The sequence below is a fragment of the Hyla sarda genome, chromosome 1 (genome assembly GCF_029499605.1).
Source record: "Hyla sarda isolate aHylSar1 chromosome 1, aHylSar1.hap1, whole genome shotgun sequence".
In the NCBI taxonomy this organism is placed as follows: domain Eukaryota; kingdom Metazoa; phylum Chordata; class Amphibia; order Anura; family Hylidae; genus Hyla; species Hyla sarda.
This window is the reverse complement of record NC_079189.1, coordinates 72,304,751-72,319,978: the sequence shown is the minus strand read 5'-3', so window position 1 is coordinate 72,319,978 and position 15,228 is coordinate 72,304,751. Positions and strand designations below refer to the sequence as shown.

Sequence of the window (15,228 nt, the reverse complement as noted above, 5' to 3'; positions counted from 1 at the left end):
GCGGAGAGTTCCCTCGAGTATAAGCCGAGGGGGGGCATTTTCAGCATGAAAAATCGTACTGAAAAACTCTGCTTATACTCGAGTATATATGTAAGTAGGGTATCAATTTAATCATGTGGACCTACAGAATAAAGATAAAGTGTCATTTTTACCGAAAAATGTACTGCGTAGAAACGGAAGCCCCCAAAATTAACAAAATGCTGTTTTTTTCTTAAATTTTGTTGCACAATAATTTTTTTTTTCCGTTTCGTCGTAGATTTTTGGGTAAAATGACTGACGTCATTACAAAGTAGAATTAGTGGTGCAAAAAAAAGCCCTCATATTGATTTTTAGGTGCAAACTTGAAAGGGTTCTGATTTTTAAAAGGTAAGAAGGAAAAAACGAAAGTGCAAAAACAGAAAAAACGCTTGGTCCTTAAGGGGTTAAAAGGAAAAAAAACGCAAAAATAAAAATTTCCTGTGTCCTTAAACCCTTAAGGACTCAGCCCATTTTCACCTTAAAGGGGTACTCCACTGGAGAACATTTTTTTTTAAATCAACTGATGACAAAAAGTTAAACAGATTTGTAAATCCCTTCTATGAAAAATTCTTCATTCATCTAGTACAGTGGTTCTTAACCTGGGTTCGATCAAACCCTAGGGGTTCGGTGAGACAGTCTCCGGTGTTCGGCGGGGAGGCCCGCCGGGTGTTTTTCCCTCGGGACATCCCTGTGTTCCGAAAGATGCTTTCGGAACACAGGGATGCCTCTGTTAAGTCCCTGCGGCCCCGCGTTAACTTTAAAAACGCGGGGATCACCGGGAGCTAGCTCACGCAGGGACGTCACGTCCCATGCGTGCGCCCATGGCAACGGAGCGCGGAGAAGAAGCAAGAAGGACGCGCGCTGGCAGTTGGTAAGTGTTTACAAGCGGCGTGTCAGCTTCGGTATTCCGACCAGTAATCCTCCGGTCCTGCTTTGGCCGGACCCGAGGAGCGGTGATCGGAACACTGAAGTGGGGCGCAGTACACAGGCATACAGCCTCCAGCCATACTGTATGGCTGGAGGCTGTATGTCTGTGGGGGAACTATACTGCAAACGTAATGTGGGGGAACTATACTGCAAACGTTATGTGGGAGACTATACTGGCAACGTAATGTGGGGGACTATATTGCACCTAATGTGGGGGAACATACTGCCAGCTTAATGTGGGGGACTATATTGCACCTAATGTGGGGGAACATACTGCCAGCTTAATGTGGGGGACTATATTGCACCTAATGTGGGGGAACATACTGCCGGCCTAATGTGGGGGACTATATTGCACCTAATGTGGGGGAACATACTGCCAGCTTAATGTGGGGGACTATATTGCACCTAATGTGGGGGAACATACTGCCAGCCTAATGTGGGGACTATATTGCACCTAATGTGGGGGAACATACTGCCGGCCTAATGTGGGGGACTATATTGCACCTAATGTGGGGGAACATACTGCCGGCCTAATGTGGGGGACTATATTGCACCTAATGTGGGGGAACATACTGCCAGCCTAATGTGGTGTACTATATTGCACCTAATGTGGGGGAACATACTGCCAGACTAATGTGGGGGACTATATTGCACCTAATGTGGGGGAACATACTGCCAGCTTAATGTGGGGGGACTATATTGCACCTAATTTGGGGGGACTATATTGCACCTAATGTGGGGGGAATATATTGCACCTAATGTGGGGGAACATACTGCCAGCTTAATGTGGGGGACTATATTGGACCTAATGTGGGGGAACATACTGCCGGCCTAATGTGGGGGACTATATTGCACCTAATGTGGGGGAACATACTGTCAGCCTAATGTGGGGGACTATATTGCACCTAATGTGGTGGGACTTTACTACCGGCCTAATGTGGGGGACTATATTGCACCTATTGTGGGGGAACTATACTGCCAACCTAATGCGGGGGAACATACTGCCGGCCTAATGTGGGGGAACTATACTACCAACCTAATGTGGGGGAACATACTGCCAGCTTAATGTGGGGGACTATGTTGCAGCTAATGTGGAGGAACATACTGCCAGCCTAATGTGGGGGACTATATTGCACCTAATGTGGGGGAACATACTGCCAGACTAATGTGGTGGACTATATTGCACCTAATGTGGGGGAACATACTGCCAGCTTAATGTGGGGGGACTATATTGCACCTAATGTGGGGGGACTATATTGCACCTAATGTGGGGGAACATACTGCCAGCTTAATGTGGGGGACTATATTGGACCTAATGTGGGGGAACATACTGCCGGCCTAATGTGGGGGACTATATTGCACCTAATGTGGGGGAACATACTGCCAGCCTAATGTGGGGAACTATATTGCACCTAATCTGGGCGAACATACTGCCAGCTTAATGTGGGGGACTATATTGCACCTAATGTGGGGGAACATACTGCCAGCTTAATGTGGGGGACTATATTGCACCTAATGTGGGGGAACATACTGCCAGCTTAATGTGGGGGACTATTTTGCACCTAATGTGGGGGGACTATATTGCACCTAATGTGGGGAAACATACTGCCGGCCTAATGTGGGGGACTATATTGCACCTAATGTGGGGGAACATACTGCCAGCCTAATGTGGGGGACTATATTGCACCTAATGTGGGGGAACATACTGCCAGCCTAATGTGGGGGACTATATTGCACCTAATGTGGGGGAACATACTGCCAGCCTAATGTGGGGGACTATATTTCACCTAATCTGGGGGAACATACTGCCAGCTTAATGTGGGGGACTATATTGCACCTAATGTGGGGGAGCATACTGCCAGCTTAATGTGGGGGACTATTTTGCACCTAATGTGGGGGGACTATATTGCACCTAATGTGGGGGAACATACTGCCGGCCTAATGTGGGGGACTATATTGCACCTAATCTGGGGGAACATACTGCCAACTTAATGTGGGGGAGTATATTGCACCTAATGTGGGGGAACATACTGCCAGCTTAATGTGGGGGACTATTTTGCACCTAATGTGGGGGGACTATATTGCACCTAATGTGGGGGAACATACTGCCGGCCTAATGTGGGGGACTATATTGCACCTAATGTGGGGGAACATACTGCCAGCCTAATATGGGGGACTATATTGCACCTAATGTGGGGGAACATACTGCCAGCCTAATGTGGGGGACTATATTGCACCTAATGTGGTGGGACTTTACTGCCGGCCTAATGTTTTTGTGTGAAAATCATGTTTTCATGGTTTTGTTCTTAATGGTTTTGTTCATTTTGTGCACCTATGTATAAATATATACTTAAATATATACCTCCTATGTTTTGAATTTGAAAAAATCATATTTTATTTGTACAATTAAGAGGGGTTCGGTGAATGCGCATATAAAACTGGTGGGGTTCACTACCTCCAACAAGGTTAAGGACCACTGATCTAGTACTTATAAGCTTCTGTATTCTCCACAGAAAGTTCTTTTCTTTTTGAATTTCCTTTCTGTGTGACCACAGTGCTCTCTGTTGTCTTTGAAACTCTGCTTGTAAGGACAATGGATATTCCAAATAAATGATATATTGATTCACATATAAAATATGTTTACTTTATGTTGGCATCATAAAGTAGACATGTGTTTACTTTTTGAAGACATTAGAGGGCTTCAAAGTATAGCAGCAATTTTCAATTGCATTTAGCATTTTTGCACAAGCGACCGTGGATCTGGCGGCGAGGGATGTAAAGAGAGGGATACTAGTGTAAAAGTTATCCATGTAAAGGTGGTAACCCTTATATAGCAATGGATGCAAAAGGCCCCAAACAATTTTCCCGCTAACACCCAGAGTGGGAGGACATTCTGGAGGTTAAATACAGGAATCTTGTCTCTCATACACCATAAACTTGCAAGTGTACCCTGAGGTACTTTCGCAAAGTTTATACATCTTCACGTCATACCTCGCCCACTTGGTTGGGATGTATTGCCGGAAGCTGAATCTCCCCTTAAAGCTGATGAGAAACTCATCAATAGTGACCTCCCGCCCAGGGACATAGGCCTCCCAAAATTTGGCCCTGAAGTGGTTGATGACCGGCATGATTTTATACAGGCGGTCATACGCAGGATCAGTTTGGGGGGACATGCCGCATTATCAGCATAATGCAAACATTTCCGAATGGCCTCGAACCAGGGACGTGTCATGGCCATACTGTAGAGCAGGGTCTGGTAGAGGACGTCCCCACTCCAGTACTGCCTGACACTGGGGTTTTTTAACTAGGCCCATATGCAGCACGAGGCCCCAGAAGGTCCTCATTTCGGCTGCATTGACAGCGTACCATCCATTGGGTCTAGCTGGAAATGAGCCTGGGTTTGCAGCGATGAACTGTTTGGCATACGGTTCCTCTGGTCAACCATCAGATTGACAAAAACTAAGTTAGTCCATTTCAGTGAACCCGACAATGTCAATCTTGATTCCTGAGTCGCCAACAAACTCAGGAATCAAGGGCTCGTGGTCCGGACAAGTTCACCGGTACGGTACACCAGTAAACGTGGCTGGGGGGTTTGACTAGTATGAGCGCCAGGGGGACTCGTACTAGCATGGGGCACAGGGTCAGGAACAGAGGAGGTTTACGGCCTCGCATGGCAGCGACTCCGCCGGCTTGGTGGCTCATCATCATGAGATCATGAGGAGGACGAGGAAATAAGGAAGTTGGGGTCTTCCTCATCCTCTGGAACTTTAAGAGTCAGAGGCAAGTAAGGCATATGCCTCCTCCCCTGAAAACGCCCTGCGGGCCATTTCCCTACTGTAATGGGGGTGAAGAGTGTATATATGTGGGGGGGGGGGGGGGACTTTATTGGTGCATGTGCTGCGTGTGGTGTGTGCTTTTACTTCCTGCCCTAACCCGCCACCTAAAAGAAAAAATATAAAAAAAAGAAACCTTTTTTTTTTTCCAAAAAAACAAAACAAAACGCTAAAACCCAAAAAAAAGCACATGCCTGAACCCCAAAACAAAACGCTGATCAGTGATAAATCACTGACAGCGGTGGGGCAGGCTGCACAGCACAGGCCTGCTACTGCTAATCCCAGGAAAAGCGCCTTCTACGCAAAACAACGCTGATCAGTACTACGGGACTGATCTGCGGTGGGTGGGATTTAGCTAAAGGTGGCGAGCAACTCTTTTACACGGAAGAGGGCCCGGCCACACGATTAGAAGGAAAAAAAAAGGTCTGCGCCCCCCCAAAAAAAACGCTGGGGGCAAACCGCAGCGACCCAGTAGGGCCGGGGTCATGCAGCTAAAGGTGCAGCAGACCTGCAGACACCTGCAGATGGTACGCCGCAAAACAAAAAGGCTGTGCCCCAGAAAAATGCTGAGGGCAGACCGCAGCAACCCTGTAGGGCAATGGTCACGCAGCTAAAGGTGCTACGGACCCGCAGACACCTACAGTAACACTACGCCGCAAAAAAAATGGATATCTTTTATTTTTTAACCACCTAAAAACTCTCTGTGCCTAGCCTAAATCTGTCCCTAATTGCTGAAAGTGTCGGATGGCACACAAATATCGCCGAAAATAATTTTTTCTTCTGAGGGGGGGGGGGGGGGGGGGGGTTAGATGGCAGAACGGGGCACCGTCCCGCTCACCAGCTCACAGAAGTGTGGTGGGCAGAATGGAGCAACATGCTCCTTCACCCACCCCCCCAATCCCCATACTGCCGTGATTGGTGCGGTCACTACGACCGCCCAATCACAGCTGTCCTGGGGGGGGGGGGGCAACACTGCCACCTCCCAGTACAGTACAGAGAGTGATTGCTGGTGTATATTACACCACTGGTCACTCTCCTTTCTTTTCCGGATCATCGGGTCACGTATGAATCGCTACAGATAGCCGGTTTGTATTTACTGATCGCTGATATGGGGATGTGGATGTGCCGGAATGCCTGCTGAATGATTTCAGCAGACATCCCGGTCCGATCCCCGCCCGGCGAGCGGCAGGGAACGGAATCGCCGCAGATCTCCGGTCTGAATTTTTATGAGCTTTAAAAAGCTGTGTATCATACCTTTCCCCTTGCTCACATTGTGTGAGCTCCCAGCAGGAGTAAGTTGGCATTCCCCAGCAGGCACGATGTCACTGAAGCTTGCGAGAGCTGTGGTTCGCCATTCCCCGCATGCACTTCCTGAGTTTGGTCTCCTGCCAGGCTGGGAGGGGACCAAACTAACTGTTTGACTTGTGCAGGGAACAGAACAGAGCCACCTAGTGGCTGTTTTTTCGACCACATTAAAAACATATAAAGGTTGAGAATTTTGACAGCAAGTAAATAGCAAAGTGTCTTATAATTACACAAGGAACAATATATTAAAAGTTTAGTTTAGTGACAGGTACTCTTTAAGGGGTTACAATAAACTATTATTAATATATAAGGAGTGTTTAGGGAATTAGTAGATAACCTTATATTACATCCCCAATTTTTTACAACATATAATACACTGCTTGGCTCCCGATAAGAGACTCGGCCATGTTGAGTAACTTTCATTGTCTTTGGTAATTACATTCCATTTCTTTTTTTCCCTTTTCAAAAACCTATTAGCAAAATGCTTGTTCCATCACAGTAGGAGTCAGAATAGATGGGTAGAATAGAATGTAACAGATGAAGTCGGCATTTTGGAAAAAGCAGACGGCTCCACTGGGCTTCATGTCGAGAAAATTCCAAGTACAGAATGTGTTACATTAATGTTCAGTAACCTTACCATCCATCATTAAACCGCCTCACTTTCTGCTGTCAAACACTCCGAAAAACGCTCTATAAACAAGGGATAGTGGGATAAAGGACATCTGCAGGGCACAAAGGCGACTATATATATATATTTATACGCGTATGTATTATACACCAGGCCTATGAAAAGAATTCACCCCACCACCACCGTCATTTTTTTAAGCGTATATAATGAGATATTTTGACACAAAAAAAAAATATTATAAAGTGAAAACAAAGCCCTGACAGTCATTCTAGCCATCAGACGCAAAATACTTGTATCTTCTTCCATTCAAGTCGCCATTTAGTGAAGACGCCTTTGGCAGCAGTTACAGCATAGAGTTTGTGCGGAACACATGAACACCATAGATTCGTGTTTCCCAACCTGTGTTCTTCCAACTGTTGCAAAACTACAACTCCCAGCATGCCCGGACAGCCTTTGGCTGTCCGGGCATGCTGGGAGTTGTTGTTTTGCAACAGCTGGAGGCACCCTGGTTGGAAAACACTGTAGATTTTTTATTTAATTTTAATTAATTAAAAATGTTATTACATTTTTTATTAAATTTTTATCGTTTTTATTTAATTTTAAAATACAAGCAAACAAAATAACAATGTTAGGTGCGATATATTAGTCTTTACAATCTCTTAAATGTTTTTAAATTTATATAGAAGGAACAGTTTTCTAGAAGTTCATCTTAAATTCTCTATTGAATTGAGGGCTTGGTCATTCCAACTACATGGTTGCCTTTCTTTCATGTGTAGCCTTTATTTTCCTTTGCAGTTGTTTTGCTAGAGCGAAAATCTTACTTATGAGTTCTCTTGCAGACTGCAGCAGGTTTTCCCTTCTCTTTCCAGAGTTCCTCTATACATATACATATATATATATATATATATATATATATATATATAATTTTTTTTTTTTTTTTTTTTTTTATTAAAGGGGAATTCTGTTATTTATCCATTGAATAGGTGAGAAATACAAGATTACAGGCCGCCTGTTTGCATAGAGTACAGCCGTTTCACGTCTGTTTCACGCTGCTCATACCACAGGAAGCATGAAACAGGCACAGTGAGTGTGGGTCACAGGACACTCTGATTTATCATAAAGGAAATGTCTCTATCTATCTGTGAATAGGGAAAGGTGTGTCACTCAAGGCTGGCAAAGTATGGCTCAACAGCAGGGACCACCCCTGTGACTACTAAGCTGGGTCCCGATGGTTTTCTTAAGGGGATACTCCAGTGAAAGACATCTTATCCACTATCCAAAGGATAGGAGATAAGATGTTTGATCCCGGAGATCCCGCTGCTGGGGACCCCCGCTGTCTCCAAGCCTGCAACGGTGGCGGACGGAACACGGATGCTTGGAGCTTCCGTGTTCGGGACATCATGGGACACCCCCTCCATTCATGTCTATGGGACCGGGCGTGACTGTCTTCGGATAGGGGATAAGATGTTTTTCGCCGGAGTACCCCTTTAAGCCATGATTTCTCTAAAAATGGCTGAGCATTTCAGAATGAATCATAATGTTCCTTGACTTGCATCTGTTAAGGGTGCGTTCACACTGCGGAATCTCCGCTTGCTGAACCCAGCGGGCGGAGATTCTGTCTGGCGGCAGCCACCAAAAATACTTCGGCGCTAGGGCCGCGGGATACTGATCCGTCACCGTTGACGGATATGCAGTGCTCGCGGAATCCGCACAAAGAATGAACATATTCTTTCTTTGCGCAAAACAATTTCAGCTGCGGAATTGTCCACCGCTGAAATTTCGCAGTGTGAACGGGTCTCGTGGAGACCCATTCACACTAATGTTAAGTTCACACGGCGGAATTCCGCTCGTGTAGTGTGAACGTACCCGAATTATGTCTGTGGTTTGGGCAGCATGAAACTAATTTGCGAAGTTTATGGGACTGCCAAAGGTGGCAGCATACAGCATTTGGCTATTTACAGCAGCACCATAGAGTTTGAATGGGGCAGCAGTATGCATTGCTCGTCTGCTGCTTCGATCGAAAGGGAGACACAGGACCCCCCGTTCCCAGCAGTTGGTTCTCCATAGATTTATTAGTTTTCTCTTATCCAGTGGATAGGCACGAACTTGTTTCTACTAGAATATCTCATTCATTTTTTTTATTTCCTTTATATAGCACTGATATATTTTTCAATAACGTGCAGAGATGATCACAGTCAAGAAACTGTTCAATAACCTATACATTTTACCCTCTACCATCTAACTTTTCATGCAGATAGGTGGTCTACAGCAGCTAGGTGACACACTGTAACAAACAACTCAGCTACTGCAGGACCTTCCACGTCATGTTAATAGCTTACTGACTTGAACCTCCCCACAAAAATATGTTCTGCAGCAGCTGAGGTGTGTGTGTACATTCTAAAGTACAGTGGTATAATAGTTGGGATTAACAAGCCCTCTTGGAGTTATATGGGCTGAGTCTACATTGTGCATGGTTAGCTGTATTTTCAAGCCATTTATTTTTCTGTGTAAGAGTTAGCTTAGTCAACCAGCATGCCATTACTGTCCACTGTTGTGATGCTCAATGTAAGGGGCATAGACAGAGAGAGAAATATAGATTATTCATGTTGTTACATAATATTGTTGGAAATGTTGCCACAAAGTACATTTTTCACATATAAAAAAATTTAAGAAAATGTTATTTATTTTTCACAGGATAGGGAATAATAGCTGGTGGGGGGGGGGGGGGGGGGGTCACACTTCTAAAAGTTGCCGAGCGCTGACCTTAGCAATGTTCAGAAGTCTCATAAACAGTGAATGGAGTGGTGGCCAAGCATGTGCGCTGCTGCTCCATTTACTTGGGTGACTACAGACCTCTGTTCTCATCTACCCGCACCAGCTAGTATATCCTGTGGGATATAACGTATACAGTCATGGCCGTTAGTGTTGGCACCCCTGAAATTTTTCTAGAAAATTATATATTTCTCACAGAAAAGCATTGCAATAACACATGTTTTGCTATACACATGTTTATTCCCTTTTGTGTGTATTGGAACTAAACCAAAAAAGGGAGGAAAAAAAGCAAATTGGACATAATGTCACACCAAACTCCAAAAATGGGCTGGACAAAATTATTGGCACCCTTAACTGAATATTTGGTTGCACACTATTTGGAAAAAATTACTGAAATCAGTCGCTTCCTATAACCATCAATAAGATTCTTACACCTCTCAGCCGGAATGTTGGACCACTCTTCCTTTGCAAACTGCTCCAGGTCTCTCTTATTGGAAGGCGCCTTTACCCTACAGCAATTTTAAGATCTCTCCACAGGTGTTCAATGGGATTTAGATCTGGACTCATTGCTGGCCACTTCAGAACTCTCCAGCGCTTTGTTGCCATCCATTTCTGAGTGCTTTCTGACGTATGTTTGGGGTCATTGTCCTGCTGGAAGACCCAAGATCTCAGATGCAAATCCAGCTTTCTGACACTGGGCTGTACAGTGCGACCCAAAATCCATTAGTAATCCTCAGATTTCATGATGCCTTGCAAACATTCAGGGCACCCAGTGCCAGAGGCTGCAAAACAATCCCAAAACATCATTGAACCTCCACCATATTTCACTGTAGGTACTGTGTTCTTTTCTTTGTAGGCCTCATTTCTTTTTCGGTAAACAGTAGAATGATGTGCTTTACCAAAAAGCTCTATCTTGGTCTTATCTGTCCACAAGACGTTTTCCCAGAAGCATTTTTTCTTAGTCAGGTTCATTTTGGCAAAATGTACTATTGCTTTTTTATGTCTCTGTGTCAGCAGTGGGGTCCTCCTGGGTCTCCTGCCATAGCGTTTCATTTCATTTAAATGTTGACACTGATGCTCCCTGAGCCTGCTGGACAGCTTGAATATCTTAGTAACTTGTTTGGAGCTGCTTATCCACGATCCGGATTATCCTATGTTGACACCTTTCATCAATTTTTCCATTCCGTCCACGCGCAGGGAGATTAGCTACAGCACCATGGGTTGCAAACTTTTTGATAATGTTGCGCACTGTGAACAATGGCAAATCTAGATTTCTGGACATGGACTTGTAACCTTGAGATTGTTGATATTTTTCCACAATTTTGGTTCTCAAGTTCTCAAACAGTTCTCTTCACCTCTTTTTGTTGTCCATGCTTAGTGTGGCACACACAGACACACAATGCAAAAACTAAGTGGACGTCTCTCCTTTTTATCTGCTTTCAGGTGTGATTTTTATATTGCCCACACCTGTTACTTGCCCCATGTGAGTTTAAAGGAGCATCACATGCTTGAAACAATCTTATTTTGAAAGGGTGCCAATAATTTTGTCCAGCCCATTTTGGAGTTTGGTGACATTATGTCCAATTTGCTTTTTTTCCTCCCTTTTTTGGTTTAGTTCCAATACACACAAAGGGAATAAACATGTGTATAGCAAAACATGTGTTACTAAAATCCTTTTCTGTGAGAAATACTTCATTTTCTAGAAAAATTTCAGGGGTGCCAACATTTACGGCCATGACTGTAATTTGAGATGTCAGCAGGTTAAGATCAGGTTTAAAATTGCAATATTAATGGTGAGCATTGCAACAGTGAAGCACATTTCCATCTGTGGCACATGGAAACCATTGCATCTGATTGGCCATATACCATTATGAAACCCCATCCTTATATAAATGTGGAAATGAGTTGTATTGTTGTCATTTTGGAACTAAGTTGCCTTATCTAAGTATAGTTTTATTCTACTGAATGTAGGTGGACGGGACACTATCTCATTACATGACCCAACAATGCCCACCCAGAGACCAAAGTCGCCTATGATGACCTTCACTGACATACCTTGCCACAAACCTCTGACCTATGAAGGTAATGATGAGTGGTGATAACATTGGGATTTCTGTCACCCTACAGTTGTAAGATTATGGCTAAGATAAATCATTACACGCTTCTAACTCTGGTGGACAAGTTGCTCTTCTTATGCTTGGTACCAGGTGGCTTCTTACGCATGGGCCTGCACTTTGTATAAGAACCCTGGCTTAGAGAAAATATTACTGGTTACCTCTTTGTTTCCGGGACTGGAGATGCGACGTCCACACCCCCTTGTGATGTCATACCACGCCCCCTTCATTCATGTCTATGGGAGGGGGCTTGATGCCCCCTCCCATAGACATGAATGGAGGGGGCGTGGCGTGACTTCACTTCTCCAGTCCCGGAAACAAAGAGGTTTCCGAGACCGGAGACGCAGCTCCGCATAGAATGCGGGTGCTGCACGGAGATTGCGGAGGGGCCCAACGGTGGGCCCCCTGCGATCAGACATCTTATCCCCTATCCTTCGGATAGGGCATAAGATGTATTTGGCTGGAATACCCCTTTAATGGCTGTTACTTTACCTAATGTTTCTTTATTTTGTGTAGCACACAGACAACCCGATGTGGAGAGATGTTCTAGTGATATTGGCATACCATCCAAAAAGGAATCCAGTCAGCTACTGGAGAGCTCCCAAGATCCACTTGGTAACACTTACCAGAACATGTATCTTCATCCTTTAATACCTCTTCTGAGCTCAGAGAAAAATGATTTGGACAAAGCTGGGGAGAAGATTATTGACCTAGCTGAGGAACTGGCCTCTGTTGAGTTGGAGGAAAACCACATAGAAAGTTTCACAGAAGGTGATTCGCCTCTTGTAGAAGAACCACCTCCTCTTGATAGTTTGGAGACTTCATCGTCCAGTCCAGAACTTCCCAGAAAACTGGAAGAAGACCAGTTATCACCATCCAGCTTGGACGAAACTCAAGAAACTGTCGACGATAGCTTAGAAAGCATTGCACTTGAAAATGGCTTGGACAGAAGGGATGAGCAGTCTGCATCTCCTGAACTGGATGAATCTTTAAAGAGCGTGTGCGATTCTGAAAGTGTTCAGCTGTCAGATGACCATGGATCGTGACTGAATATGCCTTGTTATTAAACTCATAGGGGGAGATTTATCAAAACCTGTGGAGAGTCAAAGTTGACCAGTTGCCCATAGCAACCTATCAGATCGCTTCTTTCATTTTTCACAGGCCTTGTTAAGAATGAAAGAAGCGATCTGATTGGTTGTTATGGGCAACTGGGCAACTTTGCCTCTCCACAGGTTTTGTTGAATCTCCCCCATATTGTTTGTGTGTAAGGGCCTGTCTTGAGATGTTGTACAGTGAGCAAAAAGAATGCAAATCTAATGAAAGTCTGAACATTTCATTGTTGGCTATTCATTGTTTCGTGTTTGGACATTTGTTTCTTGTCTGGTGTAGAGATGGATACATCCATTGTAAGTGTGTGTGGACAAGTTGATGTATACAAAGAAGTGATGATGGACCAAGTGTACAAAACATTAGGAGCTCTTAACTGCTTAGGTTGGGAGATGCTTTGCTAAATTATTAGATTGTTGTATTTTGTCAATTCCTATCACATGAAATGATCCCCTATCCACAGTATAGGGATTAACAAGCTGATCGCTGGTGGTTTGATCGCTGAAACCCTTAAAGGGGGACTCCGGCCCCAAGATATCTTATCCCCTTTTGATAGGGGATTAGATGTCTTGGGCCGGAGTACCCCTTTAATGATCATAATAACAGAGGAAAATTGTGCCCAAAAAAGAATGGAATGCACATCACGCATGTTGCCAGCACTCCATTCACCTTCCACTGGGCAATGTTCAGAAGTCTCCTAGTGAATCAATCGAGTGCTAGCTGCGCATGCGATGTGCACTCCATTTATTCCAGGGGACATTTCATCTATGATTGGTGGGCATCCTAGTGTTTGGACCCCCACTGATCATCTTGTTTTTTTTTTTTTAGATGGAAATACTCCTTAAAGGAGGAATTACATGGGGCAATTTATCATTCCCCGCACCAGCGCAATGAGCGGCAAAATTTTGCACGTTTCTTTCCCAACACCCCCTCCCCCTTTATTCGTGCTAAAAGTGCTGCACAAACTCAACCAACAATTTGGCCACTCTGTGGTGGCACGGGAAATCATAAATTCCCCCCATTAAACTTTCTCATTTCAAGATAAATAATTTTGCTATTTTTTTGTTTTGTTTAAATTATTCATGTATTTCAAGACCTCCACTTGCAGGCATTCATTGTTATCTTCTATAGAATAGTACAGATTCATAGAGGTGCAGGACTGGTTATGGTCAGAAGCATCTTTTTGGGTTTTACATGACCAGGACTATTTTTTATCATAACTCTGATCACACTCTGGCGGCAGGATATCTGTTTAAATCTCGTGCAACTTTGCAACCCAAGGTACAGAGATCTGTATACGGATTTGCCTGAAGGCTGAAGGCATATACAAGTCTATGGGACGTCTAAGAAATCCGTATCCTGATCGTTGTAGTCTCGAGCTACGAAGTTGCAGAAGATTGTAAATAGATATCATGCTGCCAGAGTAAGATCGGAGTTCTGCTTTAAATGTCTGATCTTGAATACCATGAAGAACTGACACAGAGACGATTATAGAAAATTGTATAACTTCATTACACAATGAAAAAAACATTTCTTCCTGAAACCAAATAATTTGTATTTATGGACAAAGAGTGATACAAAGCTGTTGATCACGGTTACCATTCATTTAAAGAATTAATTTTTTTATTTTTTTATAATACTGACCTCAATAGGGCATCAAATGAATCTGCTCGAAATCCATTTTGTCCCATTGATTTCTCAGTAAGTATGAATGAAGCAGCATGATTTCAATGCATTTTAAGTAAGATCTGAACATTTCATTAAATTATTTAGTTAAGTTATGTTATAGATTTATTATGTTGATCTATTTGTTTTTATTTTCTCACATAGTGATGTGTGCTGATCTCTTCCGCCATGTTTCATGTTCCCTGCCTAATCCTTCAGAGTATTTTAGTCAATGATGAGAACATTCCAATATGTGTCGTCCTGTCGATAGAATTTAAGCAGCACAAATAACTATTTATAAGCCACTGTACAAATGTTAGATATACTAAAGACTAATATAACGTACGTTCAGTGCACAGGATGTATAGCGTGTTCTTCAGCTCATGGTTGTCTACTGTTCTTTGTGTCCCATGTCTTCTACATTAAGTAGGTAGTGAGAACTCTATTTTTCAGTAGCTATACATTAAATAGTGACCTATTCTGCACTTCAGATTTACAGCAGTTTTTCTTTATTTACTTGAATGACAACCTAGAGATATTTTTATTTTACCATGAAGAAATTGTAAGCTGAAGAAATGGTCTGAAGAAATAAAGAATATGTTTTGCTATGATATTTTTGTATACAGTTGTCTTTTTTGGTAATGACTGAAAAAAACAGAGATGTTTCTAAAAAGAGTGATTTATTTGATCTTTGACTGAAGAATTATTTAGCTATTAGCACTCATTTAACCCCTTAAATACTGCAATCCAAAGAACCTGTCGGGTGTCTTATCGGCATACATCTCTGCCTTTTATGCCTGCCCTTGGTAACCTACTGGCACCTTGCAATCACCTGGTGAGAGCTGCTTATTCAGCCTGC

At 43.5% G+C, this 15,228-nt stretch overlaps 1 protein-coding gene across 4 annotated transcripts in view; it reads left to right on the top strand.

The window, feature by feature from the left end:
- Positions 1–14,980, top strand: part of CCDC149 (coiled-coil domain containing 149) — a 94,919-nt gene extending 79,939 nt beyond the window's left edge. For all 4 annotated transcript variants that reach the window (XM_056555764.1, XM_056555754.1, XM_056555783.1 and 1 more), the window contains 2 exons: positions 11,455–11,565; positions 12,114–14,980. In XM_056555764.1, the coding sequence (XP_056411739.1) occupies positions 11,455–11,565; positions 12,114–12,643 (641 nt within the window). In that variant the 3' untranslated portion in view covers positions 12,644–14,980. The remainder of the gene's footprint in view (positions 1–11,454; positions 11,566–12,113) is intronic.
- The last annotated feature ends 248 nt before the right edge of the window (positions 14,981–15,228 follow it).